At 35.6% G+C, this 22748-nt stretch overlaps 1 protein-coding gene across 1 annotated transcript in view; it reads left to right on the top strand.

Moving 5' to 3' along the window:
• Window positions 1–22494, top strand: part of LOC137408884 (DNA ligase 3-like) — a 70832-nt gene extending 48338 nt beyond the window's left edge. Inside the window, exons 17-22 of the mRNA XM_068095491.1 lie at window positions 1970–2050; window positions 2793–2939; window positions 3662–3835; window positions 5255–5305; window positions 5380–5397; window positions 22151–22494. Of these exons, the coding sequence (XP_067951592.1) occupies window positions 1970–2050; window positions 2793–2939; window positions 3662–3835; window positions 5255–5305; window positions 5380–5397; window positions 22151–22375 (696 nt within the window). The 3' untranslated portion in view covers window positions 22376–22494. The remainder of the gene's footprint in view (window positions 1–1969; window positions 2051–2792; window positions 2940–3661; window positions 3836–5254; window positions 5306–5379; window positions 5398–22150) is intronic.
• Window positions 22495–22748: the final 254 nt, after the last annotated feature.

A 22748-nucleotide genomic window follows, 5' to 3' on the forward strand; every position in this document is an offset into this window, starting at 1 on the left:
AGGTTCTGGAGAAGGAAGCATCAAGAAGGGCAGGGATGTTGTATATAGTGATGGTCTGTCCAGGGTGATTCAGTTGCCAGCTGTTACATGCGTCATTGTAGTACACTTTAAGAGGTCCAAAAACAGTCAGATCCAGAGGCTGCCATCTGTGACTGCAGTTTGGTGGAAAAGTTAGTAAAATAATACCATTGTTCTTGGCTAAATCAATCACCTCTAAAGTGCAGTGGCTATCATTATTGTCCATTATGACGAGTATTGGTCGGTCTTTAGATGCTCTAGAGTGATGAATAAGATGTTTTAACCACTGGAGAAAGATATCTCGAGATGTCTATATTGATGGATTACCACACCAATTGTTCCAGGAGGGGCACCACTAACCATATAAGCCTTGTAATGAACTCGTTGAAATATTAGCATTAGAGGAACAGATCCCCCCTGAGCATTTGCTGCTCCAATCATGGTGACAAGAGTGCCTCTTTCTGCACTGGTAACTTGGCCAACTTGCCTTAAGGACTTTTCAGCAATAACTTTAGGTGGTCGATGTACAGTGGTCAATGCAGTTTCTTCAACATTGTAAATGTCTGCAGGTTCAAACCTGTACTTCTCCATCAGTGCTTCAAGATTATCAAAAAATGCATTCACATTACTTTTATTAAAGCTCGTACCACGGCTGAGGCTTGTGGGCTCAGGTTTTCGCACTGACAAACTTGATTGACGCTTCATGAATCCATCAATCCAATCTATTCCTGCAAGCCCATTTCTGTCCCAAGACTCCTGGTAATTCTTATTGTTTCTCTTAGCATATTCTAGGGCTAGCTCTCTTGTCATCTTCTTTGTGAGTCCGTGATGCTGTCTAGAAGCCAGTTTGAGATAATCTGCTAATTGATCTTCTTCATGTTAAGAGAATACATTTCGGTGAGCTTTTGTCTTTGCAAAAGAGTTCTCCCCAAAGCCTTTAGCTCTAGCCTCATTCACATATCGACGTAATGTTGTACGAGGAATTGAAAAGTCTGTGGAAATCTGGCGTACCGATTTCTCCTTTACAACAACCTCCTGTACGGCTTGTTTCATTAGCTCTGCAGAAGTCTTAGAGGCATTACTCTTTTTCTTGTAAGTTCTGACCATGATTACCTGAGTAGAAAAAAGTTATTATCATTTAACATATTATTATTATTAGTTTCTTAATTCTTTAGTAATTTTAGTGATTAATGTATATAATAACATAAATATACACTGTATATATATATACACCTACATAAATATATATACATATATGTAGGCTGTAAATATTATTATTATCTACATTAATAATATATAGCTCTCTCTTAATACTACAAAAATAAAATTTAAATATTTACAGTGTAAACAGTGGCAAATGGGGCACAATGGTCCATGGTCCACTGTGCCCCACACCAGGCGGGCTTTTGTGCCCCAATGCATGGTGTAGAACAATTTTTACAATGTGACAAAACTTATTCATTCCAGAAGTTAACTAATAATCATTTAAGCATCACTAGTAGTTTAGAATTGTATTTAGAAAGTTACATGGGTGCAAAATGTACAGAGTGTAAGATAGGGCCACTTCAAGTTCATATCTATTAGTAGGAATTGAAGACAAAAATAGTAAAAATACTCACCATGTGTACAATATTGATTGCATGTGGTTGAAACAAATATGGCTGATGCATTACATCACTTCCTGTAATATATGTAAATAAAACATGTGTAAGAAGTTGTCTTCTCACAAAAATTAGCATGGTCCACTGTGCCCCCATGGCCATTGTGCCCCACTTTCCCCTAATGGGGCCAAATATAAATATTGGATAATCATTTCTGCAAGAGAACATGTAGTGAAGAGGATGTACTGTAAGTTAGCAATGTCCTTGTCTAGTTTATCGCTGGAGTTTTGTCCCTTTTTTAATTTAGCTGTGGTGTCTTAGGACATACATGTATGCTTTAAACTTTTCAGGACTCCTCCAAAATACCGGGTTGGCTCAATATCAATAAGGGAGGAAACATAACTCCTGACTTCATCATCACCGACCCAAAGGTATTTATTATTCCAGATGTTTTGAAACGGGATTTCTGGTTATAGGTGTTATACCGTGAAGATTCCTTAGTCTATAGTTCACTATGTAACTGACAATATTTAGTCTATAGTTCACTATGTAACTGACAATATTTAGTATATAGTTCACTATGTAACTGACAATATTTAGTCTATAGTTCACTATGTAACTGGCAATATTTAGTCTATAGTTCACTATGTAACTGGCTATATTTAGTCCATAGTTCACTATGTAACTGACAGTATTTAGTCTATTATAGTTCACTATGTAACTGGCAATATTTAGTCTATAGTTCACTATGTAACTGGCTATATTTAGTCTATAGCTCACTATGTAACTGGCCATGTTTAGTCTATAGTTCACTATGTAACTGGCTATATTTAGTCCATAGTTCACTATGTAACTGACAGTATTTAGTCTATTATAGTTCACTATGTAACTGGCAATATTTAGTCTATAGTTCACTATGTAACTGGCTATATTTAGTCTATAGTTCACTATGTAACTGACTATATTTAGTCTATAGTTCACTATGTAACTGACAATATTTAGTCTATAGTTCCCTATGTAACTGGCAATATTTAGTCCATAGTTCACTATGTAACTGGCAATATTTAGTCCATAGTTCACTATGTAACTGACAATATTTAGTCCATAGTTCAATATGTAACTGACAATATTTAGTCCATAGTTCACTATGTAACTCACTTGCCTTTGCGACAGGATTCTCAGGTGTGGGAGATAACTGGTGCAGAATTCAGCAAATCGGATATTCACACAGCTGATGGCATATCTATCAGGTTCCCTAGGGTAACTAAGATTAGGGATGACAAGGACTGGAAAACAGCCACAGACATTCCAAGGCTCAAGGTACTCTGTAACTAGCATTTGCTAGCTGGCTGGTTGATGGTACTTTCTCAAGGAGTCCATATCTTTCTCTAATTTTGCCCGTATTTTATGTAATAGTGTAGCTTACATTCTAACCTAGTATTCAAATTCCGCACTAAGGTGCATTTCAGAATATTTTAGCTATTTATCAGTTGCTGACACCTTTTTGGAATGGACAAGTGACACTGGCTGTGAGTTGATGACTGATACTGGTTGTGAATTGATGAGTGACATTGGCTGTGACATGACAAGTGACACTGGCTCTGAAATGACGAGTTACACTGGTTGTGAATTGACAAGTGACATTTGCTGTGAAATAACAAGTGGCACTGGCTGTGAAATGACAGGTGACACTGGCTGTGAAATGGCAATTGACATTGTCTGTAAAACGAGATGCGGAACTGCGCTGAAATGTGACAAGTTACATCATTGTGGTATGTTGAATGTCACCTGTCCGGAAACAAACAAGAAGACACGTGTTTATGGCTTATTCTACTTGAGCTAGATACAAAATGAAAGAATGAGCAACACATCACCTCATTACATTACAATTGAATGTAGAGTAGTCATTAAAAGCCTTGAATAAATGTTATTGTCTGTACTTGATAATCATAACAACGAGCTCAATGAGAAGATAGGTAGTTTCTTGCATGACTAAGGTGATACATTGCTAGCATTTCATGTCTGTCTATTTTTATTCTCAGCTGCTATTTGAGAAGTCTAAAGAAACTGCAACTTTCAGTCTACCTGGAGGCAGCAGTTCATCTCCTTCATCAGCCTCTCCAGTCAAAGACTCCCCCACAAAGAATGTCAAGGCTGAAGTGAAAGCTGGAATGAAAAGAGCTCATGAAAAATCTAACAGTACTTCACCTCTAAAGGTCATTTTCCATTCTGGTTTTTCATTTTTCCTTCTCTGTTATCATACTGTAAGTGTAAACGTGTCAGTTGTGTAAGGACCGACTTGCTGGTGATCCAAGTTGGCATGAACCCCTTAGTGTAATATATTATAGGTACCATAATTATATTAGTATAGCATATATTAATGTACCATATACGTAGTATACCATATAGCATACCATATAGTATACCAAATAGCATACTATATAGCATATTAATGTACCATATAGCATACCATATAGCATACCATATAGCGTACCATATAGCATATATTAATGTACCATATAGTATACCACATAGCATACCATATAGCATACCATATAGCATATATTAATGTAACATATAGTATACCACATTGCATACCATATAGCACACCATATAGCATACCATATAGCATACCATATAGCATACCATATAGCATACCAAATAGTATGCCATATGGGACGAGTTTATTTCTGCAGTGAGACGTAATCTGGCTCCCTGGCAATGCGCCCTTAGTGGAAGGCTTCATGGAAAAAAGGAAAACGATCGACCTCGCTAGTTCGTAAGGCAGCATTGTCAATGGTCATATGATATTTTTGATAGTTGAAAGAAGCGGTATATTAATTATAGGTACTACATCGCAATAGAACACAAGCTAAGAATTACCCAACCCATATTGCTTAACATTTGCAATCAGAATAGTGCAACTACCTGATCACGGCTCACTTAGACATATATTAGAGCTTTTGTAAGATTTTAGATTGTTACCAAGGCTATCGATGTTGGGTGTCGGTGCATGAACCACACACTCATTCCTTAGCAATGAACAGACAAAGTAGGTCAGAATTCCTTGGCAATGAACAGGATAAGTAGGTCAGATGTCAGCTAATCACTGAACATAAGAAATGAAGCGCAGTTTGGGTCACATGACATGTTATTCGCAAATTCATCAATTGCTGGTCAATATCAAGTCAAAAATATTTATTTGTTTAGTAAATGATTTACTTTTTTTAGTAATGATTTGTTACTCGCTTAAAGTTATACACCATAAATTATAAAGCCGCTATCATGGATCACAGTTTTTAGCATCGGTAGGTTAAGTCAGCGAGGCAGCGAATGAGTGAGCTTTTCATTTGAATATCATGGCTATTAGTCCTGTATAGGCGATGATAAGCAAGGTGGTGTTTATGAATGTGACATATCCTCGGATGAGTGTGTTTCCCTTTTCACTTGTACTTCGTATTTCCTCGTTTTCTCACAATTGCTAACTGCAGGGGTTGCAGGAGCCTAAGACAAAGAAAAAAGAATTTGGATTTTGCTTGTATTTTGGCTGATCACTATTTGGTGTAAACTTGAAGTTCATGACTCACCATTATGACCTCTATCACTTTTGGTGACATCAGTATGTTATATTTTAGGCCAAGAAGGAAAAGACTGAAACAAATGGAGTCTCTTCGGTTGCTTCAGAGGTAAGTTAGAGAAATAATTATGCAACCATCACAACAAGGTCAATTCGAACATTCAGGTAAGCGCTAACATTAAGGTAACTTCCAGTAATAAGGTCAACACTCCAGTATTAAGGTCAACACTCCAGTATTAAGGTCAACACTCCAGTATTAAGGTAACTTCCAGTAATGAAGTAACTTCCTGTAATAATTTCAATTCCGGTATTAAGGTCAACTCCAGGATTAAGGTCAAGTCCAGTATTAAGTCAACTCCAGTGTTAAGGTCAACTCCGAGATTGGTCGACCGCTCTCTATCCTTCATCATATGTTTTTTATATGAAACAAGACTACCTCTCTGGTTCAACATTTCATTTTTGGAGATCCAACCTGCATATATATCACAAGGAAGTTCATTTTTCTACTCGTACGATTTATCAGCAAACAAGGGAAGGTAAAGTCAAAGCTAAACTGTTTATTTCCTGTGTAAAGTTAATTATATAACGGAAGTCAAACAATCAACGGTCAGTAATCCAAACTTTACTTTTCCTACTTTTAATGACTAGCGTTGTAGTCCGAAGGCCTTCAAATTAAAAAACAGGCTCGTCAAAGTTTGTAAAACTCACAAGATCATGTTCTTTCGCCGTAGGCATAACAACAACTTACATTCCAACATTTACGATGCCTGCGCTTACAGTAGTTAAATTTCTATCAACCTTCATTTCTTTTTGGCTGTTTTATTAGTAGTTGTACAGCAGTTATACCTGAGTTATAACATATTAGTAGTTGTACAGCAGTTATACCTGAGTTATAACATATTAGTAGTTGTACAGCAGTTATACCTGAGTTATAACCTATTAGTAGTTGTACAGCAGTTATACCTGAGTTATAACATATTAGTAGTTGTACAGCAGTTATACCTGAGTTATAACATATTAGTAGTTGTACAGCAGTTATACCTGAGTTATAACATATTAGTAGTTGTACAGCAGTTATAACATATTAGTAGTTGTACAGCAGTTATACCTGAGTTATAACATATTAGTAGTTGTACAGCAGTTATACCTGAGTTATAACATATTAGTAGTTGTACAGCAGTTATACCTGAGTTATAACATATTAGTAGTTGTACAGCAGTTATACCTGAGTTATAACATATTAGTAGTTGTACAGCAGTTATAACATATTAGTAGTTGTACAGCAGTTATACCTGAGTTATAACATATTAGTAGTTGTACAGCAGTTATAACATATTAGTAGTTGTACAGCAGTTATACCTGAGTTATAACATATTAGTAGTTGTACAGCAGTTATACCTGAGTTATAACATATTAGTAGTTGTACAGCAGTTATACCTGAGTTATAACATATTAGTAGTTGTACAGCAGTTATACCTGAGTTATAACATATTAGTAGTTGTACAGCAGTTATACCTGAGTTATAACATATTAGTAGTTGTACAGCAGTTATACCTGAGTTATAACATATTAGTAGTTGTACAGCAGTTATACCTGAGTTATAACATATTAGTAGTTGTACAGCAGTTATACCTGAGTTATAACATATTAGTAGTTGTACAGCAGTTATACCTGAGTTATAACATATTAGTAGTTGTACAGCAGTTATACCTGAGTTATAACATATTAGTAGTTGTACAGCAGTTATACCTGAGTTATAACATATTAGTAGTTGTACAGCAGTTATACCTGAGTTATAACATATTAGTAGTTGTACAGCAGTTATACCTGAGTTATAACATATTAGTAGTTGTACAGCAGTTATACCTGAGTTATAACATATTAGTAGTTGTACAGCAGTTATACCTGAGTTATAACATATTAGTAGTTGCACAGCAGTTATACCTGAGTTATAACATATTAGTAGTTGTACAGCAGTTATACCTGAGTTATAACCTATTAGTAGTTGTACAGCAGTTATACCTGAGTTATAATATATTAGTAGTTGTACAGCAGTTATACCTGAGTTATAACATTTACTATTCACAAAGCCCAACACTTACTCTCCATGCCTTCGAGACAATGTGGAAAATGTTTATCTGTTACCAACAGACCTAAAGTTTCAGTTTAGCAGTGTTGGTGGGGATTATGTTGCAGGATTTGCTGCGTAAGCTGAATGCAAATAAAGCTACAGGATTAATTCAATTCCAGCAAATCTCGTTAAAATTGCAGCACTTGCTTCTGCTTTAGCTTATCCTCTTGCTCATATTATAAATTATACTAGCTTACAATTAGGTATATTCCCTGACAGCCTTACAATTAGGTATATTCCCTGACAGCCTTACAATTAGGTATATTCCCTGATAGCCTTACAATTAGGTATATTCCCTGATAGCCTTACAATTAGGTATATTCCCTGATAGGCTTATAATTGGGTATATTCCCTGATAGCCTTACAATTAGGTATATTCCCTGATAGCCTTGCAATTAGGTATATTCCCTGATAGCCTTACAATTAGGTATATTCCCTGATAGGCTTACAATTAGGTATATTCCCTGATAGCCTTACAATTAGGTATATTCCCTGATAGGCTTATAATTAGGTATATTCCCTGATAGCCTTACAATTAGGTATATTCCCTGACAGCCTTACAATTAGGTATATTCCCTGATAGCCTTACAATTAGGTATATTCCCTGATAGCCTTACAATTAGGTATATTCCCTGATAGCCTTACAATTAGGTATATTCCCTGATAGGCTTATAATTGGGTATATTCCCTGATAGCCTTACAATTATGTATATTCCCTGATAGCCTTGCAATTAGGTATATTCCCTGATAGCCTTACAATTAGGTATATTCCCTGATAGGCTTACAATTAGGTATATTCCCTGATAGCCTTACAATTAGGTATATTCCCTGACAGCCTTACAATTAGGTATATTCCCTGATAGCCTTACAATTAGGTATATTCCCTGACAGCCTTACAATTAGGTATATTCCCTGATAGCCTTACAATTAGGTATATTCCCTGATAGCCTTACAATTAGGTATATTCCCTGACAGCCTTACAATTAGGTATATTCCCTGATAGCCTTACAATTAGGTATATTCCCTGATAGCCTTACAATTAGGTATATTCCCTGATAGCCTTACAATTAGGTATATTCCCTGATAGGCTTATAATTGGGTATATTCCCTGATAGCCTTACAATTAGGTATATTCCCTGATAGCCTTGCAATTAGGTATATTCCCTGATAGCCTTACAATTAGGTATATTCCCTGATAGGCTTAAAATTAGGTATATTCCCTGACAGCCTTACAATTAGGTATATTCCCTGACAGCCTTACAATTAGGTATATTCCCTGACAGCCTTACAATTAGGTATATTCCCTGATAGCCTTACAATTAGGTATATTCCCTGATAGGCTTATAATTGGGTATATTCCCTGATAGCCTTACAATTAGGTATATTCCCTGATAGCCTTGCAATTAGGTATATTCCCTGATAGCCTTACAATTAGGTATATTCCCTGATAGGCTTATAATTAGGTATATTCCCTGATAGCCTTACAATTAGGTATATTCCCTTATAGCCTTACAATTAGGTATATTCCCTGATAGCCTTACAATTAGGTATATTCCCCTATAGCCTTAAAATTAGGTATATTCCCTGATAGCCTTACATTTAGGTATATTCCCTGATAGCCTTACAATTAGGTATATTCCCTGATAGCCTTACAATAGCAAAAGTTAAGCCTTTGTTTAAGAAGGGTTTACCAAAGCTTTTATCAAATTATAGACCGATATCTATAGTGCCAGTTTTTCGTAAAATTTTTGAGAAAGTTGCTAATACCTAAATATGCAAATATTTAGAAAATAACAACATTCTTACGACACAACGATTGGGTTTAAAAAAAATCAAAGCACTAGCCAAGCATTAATTGAGCTCACAAATAAAGTTTAATACTTCCTGCCATGGTGGAGCAGTACTGGGGATACTTCTTGATTTTAGTAAGGCTTGTGACACTATGAGCCACAATATACTCATTCACAAAGTAAAATATATGCACTTTTCATTGTCTTCTATTCACTGGATAAAAAACTATATGGAATATAGAAAACAGGTAGCCTTTATAGAAAACAGGTAACCTTTATAGAAAACAGGTATCCTTTATAGAAAACAGGTAACCTTTATAGAAAACAGGTAACCTTTATAGAAAACAGGTAACCTTTATAGAAAACAGGTAACCTTTATAGAAAACAGGTAACCTTTATAGAAAACAGGTAACCTTTATAGAAAACAGGTAACCTTTATAGAAAACAGGTAACCTTTATAGAAAACTATAGATCTAGCTTTTCAAGTATAAAGTGTGGCGTTCCTCAATGTTTTATCCTGGATCCAGCCTTGTTCTTAATATTATATATTAATGATCTTGTGTCATCTATTAATCATTTAAAGCCTATTCTATATGCTGACGATACAAATTTATTTTTTGAGTCCAACACTTTGAATAATGAAATTGATATAGTTAGTAATGAACTTATAAAAATTGAACACTGGTGTAATAGAAATAAATTAACTGTAAACATGGACACAACATTGTACACTGTAATGAGAAATCATCAAAAGAAAATTAAATTAGAAACATCGATAAAATTATTCAATTTGGAGTTGGAGGAGACATCTTCGATCAAATTTTTAGGAATTCATTTGGACAGTCACCTGCTATGAGATACGCGCATCAATAAGCTAAATAAGCGGATAGGATCTATATCAGGCCTGATTAATAGATGTTTTTAATTTTTACGCAAAAGTATTTTGAAACTAATATGCACTCTACTCTATACACTATATATTTATTAACTCTAAAATTAGTTACTGTCTGGAGTCATGAGGAAATGCTTCATTTTGTTATTTAAAAAAAAATTAATATCACAAAAGCGTCTAATGTGCATAATCTTTAATAAACCACCACTGGCTTCATCTCGGTCTCTGTTTGTTCAGCTGTTTGTGTTGATAAACTTTACCAGTATAAAATTCTCTTGATAGCTCATTCAAAATTTTATTCAAGTGATGACAAAACAAAAAATATTCACCAGATTGTTAGAAACCAATCGACCTTTATCATTATTTTATACTGCTTCAGATCAAAAACAATCGAACACAGAGTACCATCACAATGGAACAGTCTTCCAATAGACTTACGCCAAACCTCTGCATTTACTAGTTTTAGAGTTACAGTTAAAAGCCGTTTGTTAAGCCTAGATTAATCCAGACCTGCTGTTTGATTCTGCCAATTCTTGTGGGCCCAGCGCCTCGATTAGCTGCCGTGCTACTGCGCGTGTTGGCCTCATCATGCCTTAACAAGTAGGAACTAAGTTTTCATTTATTTTGTTTAACTTAATCGATATCATAACTATATCTTTATTTGACTTAATGTTATATTTCTACTAATTGATGAAATAATACACACACACTTACTATACACATTTTTACACCTAGTTGATGAATGACCTGAGTTCCACGGCAGTATAAAACAGCTTATAAACAATGGCAGGTAATGTAGTTGCCATTGCCTAGTTGACTAATTACCCAGTGGCAAAATTAGCTTAATAGATTAACTTACTACATAATAAGAGCTGTTAAGGCCGGGAAGCCAACTTTAGTGACATTACGCCTTACACAATGTTATTATGCATATTTTAACCGATGTAACGATTATGTGAACGATTATTCCATGGCATCGCAATGTGACCACATAGTAGTGTTGGGCTGGTATATAATTTAGTGCCGGATAGGATATCCTTGCACTTTTTTGTCGAATTTCCGGTGCCGGTGTCCTCGGTATTTACCATCTTCGGTATCCTTTGCCAACTAAGAAAGTTCGGTATATTGTTTTCAGCGTGTGTTTAACTTCAGCTTACCTACTGCCCATTTTTATATAACGCTGGTGGGGGATAAATCAAATATAAAACGTATAAATATATCAAACGTATCAAATATCAAACAGAGGTTTTATCAAATGTAAAACGTAATATACATTTTATATTTGATAAAATATAAAACGTATACAGACGGTTCCCAACCTACGAACGAGTTACGTTCCGAACGATTGTTCGTAAGGTGAATTTGTTCGTAAGTTGCTTCAGTGCTATATTTTGTATTATAATTTATGTTTAAGGCCTATATAAGTATATTGAAGGTTTATATAAGTATGTTTAGGGCTTGTATAAGTAACCTGTATTGGTTTGTACTGAAGAAAATATTTAATAAAATGGAGATAATACTTTGGTGGACGCCGAGACATGACACTGCATTTCTTATTTATTGTATGTCTTGTCGTTTTTATTATATTGTTGTTTTAATCGTTATGCTATCACTTATCGTTGTTGTCTTATTTTTTTTGTATGTGTTGTCCTTTTATTATATCGCTGTTTCACTCATTTTGCTATTGTTATATCTGATATCCCGTCATAACACTATCACTTATCGTCACTTATATTGTTGTCATACCAAAGCGCGAGCGGTCCTATTTATTCACCTTTTTAGCCGGTGTTCTTGCCGTTAGCCGGAACGGTTGATATTATTGTATATAAAGGAGCGCGCTCACTTAGTTGAGCAGAGCAGATAGCCGTACGCTCCTCGGCTAGTGAAATTTCCTTCGCTAATAAAAAGCTGAATGAAACCACACGCAGTCTCTTCTCTTTATTTATTAGTCTAGATCGTGCCAAGTAAAGGCCGGCAAATTCCTTTACAATACGTACAGTAAAAATAAAAAAGTTCTTTGCGCACTGGAAATACATTCACGCACTTATGCACTGCAACGAACTGGGCAGAGAAAGGTGGATGCTGGGTGGTGCTTCTGAGTAGTGCCTACGCGCAGACCTGTTCGTATGTACCGTTGTTCGTAACTCGAATGTTCGTAAGTAGGGAACCGTCTGTATTACGTTTTACATTTTATCAATGTAAGACACAATATAATACTAGATACCTATAAGTAAGCGTGGTAATGTTCGTTGAAGAAATAGTTATAATATAATTCACTTGTGTTGTGTTTTCAGAATGTCTGAGAAAAAAAGTTGTGATTGCCAGTGTGCGCTGAGCGACTCTTTTTGATTAGCGTGTTCCTCAAAGATGCGTTTTTGCTATTAACCAATACATCAATTGATGCGTGATTTTTCCTTTTCATTTTTCTCATTTGTTTCTCATTCAGTTACATAGCGATTGTGGGTGAGACGTCAAATGAGCTCTTTCATAAGCAGCTCATTATGTGGGAGATTCTCCCGCGCACACGTCGCTGGTGATGCTGTAGCCTGTCAAATACAAAAATCTTTTCGGATAACCAATTACCGATAGGCTTTCACGGATAAATACCGATCATATCAAATCGGCCGCAGATAACTAGCTGTCGCCAAAAATGATTGGTTTTCCGGATACCGATAATCACTCGGTGTCGGTAAAAGCGGATAACTCCTTACCGGCCCAACACTACCACATAGCCTAGTAGTTTAATACACTTGTCTGCATACCTGTAGGTTCCGAGTTCAAATCCCATGCAAAGCTTACGTTTCGTTCCTCAGACTTTTTCGCTATAGCTGGACACATGACAGGCTAACAGACAAATGACATACACTGCGATTTATTTATATATATATATTTATATATATAAATATATATATATATTTATATATATAAATATATATATATATTTATATGAATAAATATATGTATAAGTATATATATATTTATATATAAAAATATATATAAATTTATATATACATGTATATATTTATATATATAAATATAATTGTGTAATTGATAATAATTAATAGGTAATTGTTTAAGTAGTGTAAGTGTGTAAATATATATATATTTATATATATATTTACACACTTATTACACACTTACTATACACTTACAGCTATACACTTATACACTTATTATACATATATTATAGACTTATTATACACTCATACACTTATTATAAACTCACTATACACTTACTATACACTTATTATACACCTATTATACACTTATTATACACTCATTATACACTTGTTATAAACTCACTATACACTTACTGTACACTTACAATGTAGTTGCTATATACTTACTATACACTAACTATAAGCTTACTGTATACTTTTAATACAGATGTGTTATTACGTTTTTGTCATTGGCTGTAGCTCTGTTAGCAGAACTCATTAGAATGCACTGGGTGTAACCTTGTTGGTAGCGCAGGGGTTAAGGACAAAGTGAAACTTGCACAGCTCTTCCTTTGAGTATTATATGAAAACACCAAGTGTTTTAATGTGTTGTAATTTTAGTTGCAAACAGTATTGGATGACAATCCTTAATTACGTCGATATTAGAGAAAACACTCTTTGCGCATGAAGTATACTTGCAAACAGCTCGTGTAGATCTTTTTAGTGAATTTGGTCTGGAAACCCCCAGCTGCTGCATTTGTTAATAATCAAGGAGGAGGTCCTTTATCGTTTCAGACATCTAGTTACACATATTAGAATTTCTCTCTGCGATTTATAGAAAATGAGAAATCAGTCTCCAATAATGATTTCTGTATCTATACAAGATGCTTTCCTCGTCGCCAGCCATAAGGAAAACAGATGTACGGATATTTTTGCCAACTTTGATTTAGCCGATGTCTCTGTATTACCGTAAAATGGTGCTAAGTTTGCGAGTCACCTTACTCAGAAATGCATTCATGTCCGGCAGCATGCTTGCCGTAATTTACACTACGCAAATATTTCCCTTCGCTGCCAGTTTATTTACCAATATCCCATCACAAATATTTCCACATGGCTGCCTTGTTTGCATCGCCTTCTTCTATTTCACACTCTGACCTGGTTGCTATTTGCTTGCTTTCAAACAGCATCGCAGCCTACATTGTTAAAGGTTTTTATTACTGCTGTAATTGTATGACAAATGGCAATGAGTTATGATTGAAGACCAGACACACAGTGCTAGAATCATGGCATAAACTCCCCCATGCATGGCACAAACTCCCCCATGCATGGCACAAACTCCCACATTCATGGCACAAACTCTCATATTCATGGCACAAACTCCCCCATTCATGGCACAAACTCCCCCATTCATGGCACAAACTCCCCCATTCATGGCACAAACTCCCACATTCATGGCAAAAACTCCCCATACACAGTCCATACATGGCACAAACTCTCCCATACACAGCTCATTCATGACGTAAAAGCGCAGCATTCTCCATGTCGGGTTTTTATTTTTGTCCTTAGTAACTAGTTTGTACTACAACTGGCTCCTTCCACTCTTTTTACTTTTGTTGTCAAACAAGTTGTGGACTTTTTTATTTTAAAGGTTTTGTAATTACTTTTTCAGAAAGGAATTATTGATGACTACCAGATAAATTGTTTTGGTTTAATTTGCTATTAGAATTTCAAGCAGCTATTGTGGATTAATAAATAAGTTGTTGTTGTAATTATTGAAATTCTCAGTCTTTTTACAATAGAGTATGGCAAGAGTAACTCAGTCTCTTTACAATAGAGTGAGGCAAGAGTAACACAGTCTCCTTACAATAGAGTATGGCAAGAGTAAGACAGTGTCTTTACAATAGAGTGTGGCAAGAGTAAGACAGTCTCTTTACAATAGAGTATGGCAAGAGTAACACAGTCTCTTTACAATAGAGTATGGCTAGAGTAACACAGTCTCTTTACAATAGAGTATGGTAAGAGTAACTCAGTCTCTTTACAATAGAGTATGGCAAGAGTAACACAGTCTCTTTACAATAGAGTATGGCAAGAGTAACACAGTCTCTTTACAATAGAGTATGGCAAGAGTAAGACAGTCTCTTTACAATAGAGTATGGCAAGAGTAACACAGTCTCTTTACAATAGAGTGTGGCAAGAGTAAGACAGTCTCTTTACAATAGAGTATGGTAAGAGTAACACAGTCTCTTTACAATAGAGTATGGTAAGAGTAACACAGTCTCTTTACAATAGAGTGTGGCAAGAGTAACACAGTCTCTTTATACAATAGAGTATGGCAAGAGTAACACAGTCTCTTTACAATAGAGTATGGCAAGAGTGACACAGTCTCTTTACAATAGAGTATCGCAAGAGTGACACAGTCTCTTTACAATAGAGTATGGCAAGAGTAACACAGTTTCTTTACAATAGAGTATGGCAAGAGTAACACAGTGTCTTTACAATAGAGTATGGTAAGAGTAACACAGTGTCTTTACAATAGAGTATGGTAAGAGTAACACAGTCTCTTTACAATAGAGTGTGGCAAGAGTAAGACAGTCTCTTTACAATAGAGTATGGTAAGAGTAACACAGTTTCTTTACAATAGAGTATGGTAAGAGTAACTCAGTCTCTTTACAATAGAGTATGGCAAGAATAAGACAGTCTCTTTACAATAGAGTATGGCAAGAGTAACACAGTCTCTTTACAATAGAGTATGACAAGAGTAACACAGTCTCTTTACAATAGAGTATGACAAGAGTAACACAGTCTCTTTACAATAGAGTATGGCAAGAGTAACACAGTTTCTTTACAATAGAGTATGGCAAGAGTAACACAGTGTCTTTACAATAGAGTATGGTAAGAGTAACACAGTGTCTTTACAATAGAGTATGGTAAGAGTAACACAGTCTCTTTACAATAGAGTATGGCAAGAGTGACACAGTCTCTTTACAATAGAGTATCGCAAGAGTGACACAGTCTCTTTACAATAGCGTATGGCAAGAGTAACACAGTCTCTTTACAATAGAGTATGGCAAGAGTAACACAGTCTCTTTACAATAGAGTATGGTAAGAGTAACACAGTGTCTTTACAATAGAGTATGGTAAGAGTAACACAGTCTCTTTACAATAGAGTATGGTAAGAGTAACACAGTCTCTTTACAATAGAGTATGGCAAGAGTAACACAGTGTCTTTACAATAGAGTATGGTAAGAGTAACTCAGTCTCTTTACAATAGAGTATGGTAAGAGTAACTCAGTCTCTTTACAATAGAGTATGGCAAGAGTAACACAGTCTCTTTACAATAGAGTATGGCAAGAGTAACACAGTCTCTTTACAATAGAGTATGGTAAGAGTAACTCAGTCTCTTTACAATAGAGTATGGCAAGAGTAAGACAGTCTCTTTACAATAGAGTATGGCAAGAGTAACACAGTCTCTTTACAATAGAGTATGGCAAGAGTGACACAGTCTCTTTACAATAGAGTATCGCAAGAGTGACACAGTCTCTTTACAATAGAGTATGGTAAGAGTAACACAGTCTCTTTACAATAGAGTATGGCAAGAGTAACACAGTGTCTTTACAATAGAGTATGGTAAGAGTAACTCAGTCTCTTTACAATAGCGTATGGCAAGAGTAACACAGTCTCTTTACAATAGAGTATGGCAAGAGTAACACAGTCTCTTTACAATAGAGTATGGTAAGAGTAACTCAGTCTCTTTACAATAGAGTATGGTAAGAGTAACACAGTGTCTTTACAATAGAGTATGGTAAGAGTAACTCAGTCTCTTTACAATAGCGTATGGCAAGAGTAACACAGTCTCTTTACAATAGAGTATGGCAAGGGTAACACAGTCTCTTTACAATAGAGTATGGTAAGAGTAACTCAGTCTCTTTACAATAGAGTATGGCAAGAGTAAGACAGTCTCTTTACAATAGAGTATGGCAAGAGTGACACAGTCTCTTTACAATAGAGTATCGCAAGAGTGACACAGTCTCTTTACAATAGAGTATGGTAAGAGTAACACAGTTTCTTTACAATAGAGTATGGCAAGAGTATCACAGTGTCTTTACAATAGAGTATGGCAAGAGTAAGACAGTCTCTTTACAATAGAGTATGGCAAGAGTAACACAGTCTCTTTACAATAGAGTATGGCAAGAGTAACACAGTCTCTTTACAATAGAGTATGGCAAGAGTAACACAGTCTCTTTACAATAGAGTATGGCAAGAGTAACTCAGTCTCTTTACAATAGAGTATGGCAAGAGTAACTCAGTCTCTTTACAATAGAGTATGGCAAGAGTAAGACAGTCTCTTTACAATAGAGTATGGCAAGAGTAACACAGTCTCTTTACAATAGAGTATGGCAAGAGTAACACAGTCTCTTTACAATAGAGTATGGCAAGAGTAACACAGTCTCTTTACAATAGAGTATGGCAAGAGTAACTCAGTCTCTTTACAATAGAGTATGGCAAGAGTAACTCAGTCTCTTTACAATAGAGTATGGCAAGAGTAAGACAGTCTCTTTACAATAGAGTATGGCAAGAGTAACACAGTCTCTTTACAATAGAGTATGGCAAGAGTAACACAGTCTCTTTACAATAGAGTATGGCAAGAGTAACTCAGTCTCTTTACAATAGAGTATGGCAAGAGTAAGACAGTCTCTTTACAATAGAGTATGGCAAGAGTAACACAGTCTCTTTACAATAGAGTATGGTAAGAGTAACACAGTCTCTTTACAATAGAGTATGGCAAGAGTAACACAGTGTCTTTACAATAGAGTATGGTAAGAGTAACTCAGTCTCTTTACAATAGAGTATGGCAAGAGTAACACAGTCTCTTTACAATAGAGTATGGTAAGAGTAACACAGTCTCTTTACAATAGAGTATGGTAAGAGTAACACAGTCTCTTTACAATAGAGTGTGGCAAGAGTAACACAGTCTCTTTACAATAGAGTATGGCAAGAGTGACACAGTCTCTTTACAATAGAGTATCGCAAGAGTGACACAGTCTCTTTACAATAGAGTTTGGTAAGAGTAACACAGTCTCTTTACAATAGAGTATGGCAAGAGTAACACAGTCTCTTTACAATAGAGTATGGCAAGAGTAACACAGTCTCTTTACAATAGAGTATGGCAAGAGTAACACAGTCTCTTTACAATAGAGTATGGCAAGAGTAACACAGTCTCTTTACAATAGCGTATGGCAAGAGTGACACAGTCTCTTTACAATAGAGTATGGTAAGAGTAACACAGTCTCTTTACAATAGAGTATGGTAAGAGTAACACAGTCTCTTTACAATAGAGTATGGCAAGAGTGACACAGTCTCTTTACAATAGAGTATCGCAAGAGTGACACAGTCTCTTTACAATAGAGTATGGCAAGAGTAACACAGTTTCTTTACAATAGAGTATGGCAAGAGTAACACAGTGTCTTTACAATAGAGTATGGTAAGAGTAACACAGTGTCTTTACAATAGAGTATGGTAAGAGTAACACAGTCTCTTTACAATAGAGTGTGGCAAGAGTAAGACAGTCTCTTTACAATAGAGTATGGTAAGAGTAACACAGTTTCTTTACAATAGAGTATGGTAAGAGTAACTCAGTCTCTTTACAATAGAGTATGGCAAGAATAAGACAGTCTCTTTACAATAGAGTATGGCAAGAGTAACACAGTCTCTTTACAATAGAGTATGACAAGAGTAACACAGTCTCTTTACAATAGAGTATGACAAGAGTAACACAGTCTCTTTACAATAGAGTATGGCAAGAGTAACACAGTTTCTTTACAATAGAGTATGGCAAGAGTAACACAGTGTCTTTACAATAGAGTATGGTAAGAGTAACACAGTGTCTTTACAATAGAGTATGGTAAGAGTAACACAGTCTCTTTACAATAGAGTATGGCAAGAGTGACACAGTCTCTTTACAATAGAGTATCGCAAGAGTGACACAGTCTCTTTACAATAGCGTATGGCAAGAGTAACACAGTCTCTTTACAATAGAGTATGGCAAGAGTAACACAGTCTCTTTACAATAGAGTATGGTAAGAGTAACACAGTGTCTTTACAATAGAGTATGGTAAGAGTAACACAGTCTCTTTACAATAGAGTATGGTAAGAGTAACACAGTCTCTTTACAATAGAGTATGGCAAGAGTAACACAGTGTCTTTACAATAGAGTATGGTAAGAGTAACTCAGTCTCTTTACAATAGAGTATGGTAAGAGTAACTCAGTCTCTTTACAATAGAGTATGGCAAGAGTAACACAGTCTCTTTACAATAGAGTATGGCAAGAGTAACACAGTCTCTTTACAATAGAGTATGGTAAGAGTAACTCAGTCTCTTTACAATAGAGTATGGCAAGAGTAAGACAGTCTCTTTACAATAGAGTATGGCAAGAGTAACACAGTCTCTTTACAATAGAGTATGGCAAGAGTGACACAGTCTCTTTACAATAGAGTATCGCAAGAGTGACACAGTCTCTTTACAATAGAGTATGGTAAGAGTAACACAGTCTCTTTACAATAGAGTATGGCAAGAGTAACACAGTGTCTTTACAATAGAGTATGGTAAGAGTAACTCAGTCTCTTTACAATAGCGTATGGCAAGAGTAACACAGTCTCTTTACAATAGAGTATGGCAAGAGTAACACAGTCTCTTTACAATAGAGTATGGTAAGAGTAACTCAGTCTCTTTACAATAGAGTATGGTAAGAGTAACACAGTGTCTTTACAATAGAGTATGGTAAGAGTAACTCAGTCTCTTTACAATAGCGTATGGCAAGAGTAACACAGTCTCTTTACAATAGAGTATGGCAAGGGTAACACAGTCTCTTTACAATAGAGTATGGTAAGAGTAACTCAGTCTCTTTACAATAGAGTATGGCAAGAGTAAGACAGTCTCTTTACAATAGAGTATGGCAAGAGTGACACAGTCTCTTTACAATAGAGTATCGCAAGAGTGACACAGTCTCTTTACAATAGAGTATGGTAAGAGTAACACAGTTTCTTTACAATAGAGTATGGCAAGAGTATCACAGTGTCTTTACAATAGAGTATGGCAAGAGTAAGACAGTCTCTTTACAATAGAGTATGGCAAGAGTAACACAGTCTCTTTACAATAGAGTATGGCAAGAGTAACACAGTCTCTTTACAATAGAGTATGGCAAGAGTAACTCAGTCTCTTTACAATAGAGTATGGCAAGAGTAACTCAGTCTCTTTACAATAGAGTATGGCAAGAGTAAGACAGTCTCTTTACAATAGAGTATGGCAAGAGTAACACAGTCTCTTTACAATAGAGTATGGCAAGAGTAACACAGTCTCTTTACAATAGAGTATGGCAAGAGTAACACAGTCTCTTTACAATAGAGTATGGCAAGAGTAACTCAGTCTCTTTACAATAGAGTATGGCAAGAGTAACTCAGTCTCTTTACAATAGAGTATGGCAAGAGTAAGACAGTCTCTTTACAATAGAGTATGGCAAGAGTAACACAGTCTCTTTACAATAGAGTATGGCAAGAGTAACACAGTCTCTTTACAATAGAGTATGGCAAGAGTAACTCAGTCTCTTTACAATAGAGTATGGCAAGAGTAAGACAGTCTCTTTACAATAGAGTATGGCAAGAGTAACACAGTCTCTTTACAATAGAGTATGGTAAGAGTAACACAGTCTCTTTACAATAGAGTATGGCAAGAGTAACACAGTGTCTTTACAATAGAGTATGGTAAGAGTAACTCAGTCTCTTTACAATAGAGTATGGCAAGAGTAACACAGTCTCTTTACAATAGAGTATGGTAAGAGTAACACAGTCTCTTTACAATAGAGTATGGTAAGAGTAACACAGTCTCTTTACAATAGAGTGTGGCAAGAGTAACACAGTCTCTTTACAATAGAGTATGGCAAGAGTGACACAGTCTCTTTACAATAGAGTATCGCAAGAGTGACACAGTCTCTTTACAATAGAGTTTGGTAAGAGTAACACAGTCTCTTTACAATAGAGTATGGCAAGAGTAACACAGTCTCTTTACAATAGAGTATGGCAAGAGTAACACAGTCTCTTTACAATAGAGTATGGCAAGAGTAACACAGTCTCTTTACAATAGAGTATGGCAAGAGTAACACAGTCTCTTTACAATAGCGTATGGCAAGAGTGACACAGTCTCTTTACAATAGAGTATGGTAAGAGTAACACAGTCTCTTTACAATAGAGTATGGTAAGAGTAACACAGTGTCTTTACAATAGAGTATGGTAAGAGTAACTCAGTCTCTTTACAATAGAGTATGGTAAGAGTAACTCAGTCTCTTTACAATAGAGTATGGCAAGAGTAAGACAGTCTCTTTACAATAGAGTATGGCAAGAGTAACACAGTCTCTTTACAATAGAGTATGGTAAGAGTAACACAGTCTCTTTACAATAGAGTATGGTAAGAGTAACACAGTGTCTTTACAATAGAGTATGGCAAGAGTAAGACAGTCTCTTTACAATAGAGTATGGCAAGAGTAACACAGTCTCTTTACAATAGAGTATGGTAAGAGTAACACAGTCTCTTTACAATAGAGTATGACAAGAGTAACACAGTCTCTTTACAATAGAGTATGGTAAGAGTAACACAGTCTCTTTACAATAGAGTATGGTAAGAGTAACACAGTCTCTTTACAATAGAGTATGGCAAAAGTAACACAGTCTCTTTACAATAGAGTATGGTAAGAGTAACACAGTCTCTTTACAATAGAGTATGGCAAGAGTAACACAGTCTCTTTACAATAGAGTATGGTAAGAGTAACACAGTGTCCTTACAATAGAGTATGGCAAGAGTCAGACAGTGTCTTTACAATAGAGTGTGGCAAGAGCAAGACAGTCTCTTTACAATAGAGTATGGCAAGAGTAAGATGGTTGTAATTTGGTGGCTTTTATAACCATAAATCTTTTTTTCATCGTTCTTAAAATTAAATTTACTAATATTTTTATTGGTTTTCATCTATCACATTTTTTTACTGTTTATCCGTTTTTCGCTGTTGTTTTCATACACCCCTACATTTTTAACAGTTCTATATAATTATCCTAAAGTTGACCAACAAGTTTTAGACTTTGCATGGCTAAAACATTTATGACAAGTCATCTTAGATTATCTACTTATCAGCACTGCTTATTGAGATTTTTTCTTACAGCTCTCTGATGTGTTCCTTGGTCAGAAGTTCTTCATTTCCTCTGATCACTCCGAGTTTGCCAAGCTAAAACGTTACTCAATTGCATTCGGGGCAGAGCTTGTCATAGATGAAGATGAGGCTGATTTCATTGTTCAGACAGATGTTAATTCCGACAACCGCAAGCATGTGTCTGCTGATTGGGTTTTTGAATGTATAAAAATGAAGAAAATAGTAGCAAGAGGCTGAATTTGACGTGACATTCGAGAGTAAGTGCCAATTCGCATTTCTGTAGGTAACAGTATTGTATATCTGTATATGGCATGCTTACCTTTACAAATACATGTACATCATATTTGTATTCTGTATACGTTTACTGCATGCTTCATCGTCTGACTTCTACCATTTTAGTTTTCATGCTGAGTTCTTAGCTGCAAGTATTACAATGTTAAAGCTATCCGGATGCCTAACATCTTGGATTTTCATCCAAGTTTAAAAAATTTTTAAATTACTTTTTCCTTAAGATTTTTCAAACATGAGAACCTGACCTTCACATTTCCTCCCAAATGTAAGAACCGACGCTTTGGACTTTTTTGTATTTTGTAAGCATGCAACCTCCATC

The sequence above is a fragment of the Watersipora subatra genome, chromosome 11, assembly GCF_963576615.1.
Source record: "Watersipora subatra chromosome 11, tzWatSuba1.1, whole genome shotgun sequence".
NCBI lineage: Eukaryota > Metazoa > Bryozoa > Gymnolaemata > Cheilostomatida > Watersiporidae > Watersipora > Watersipora subatra.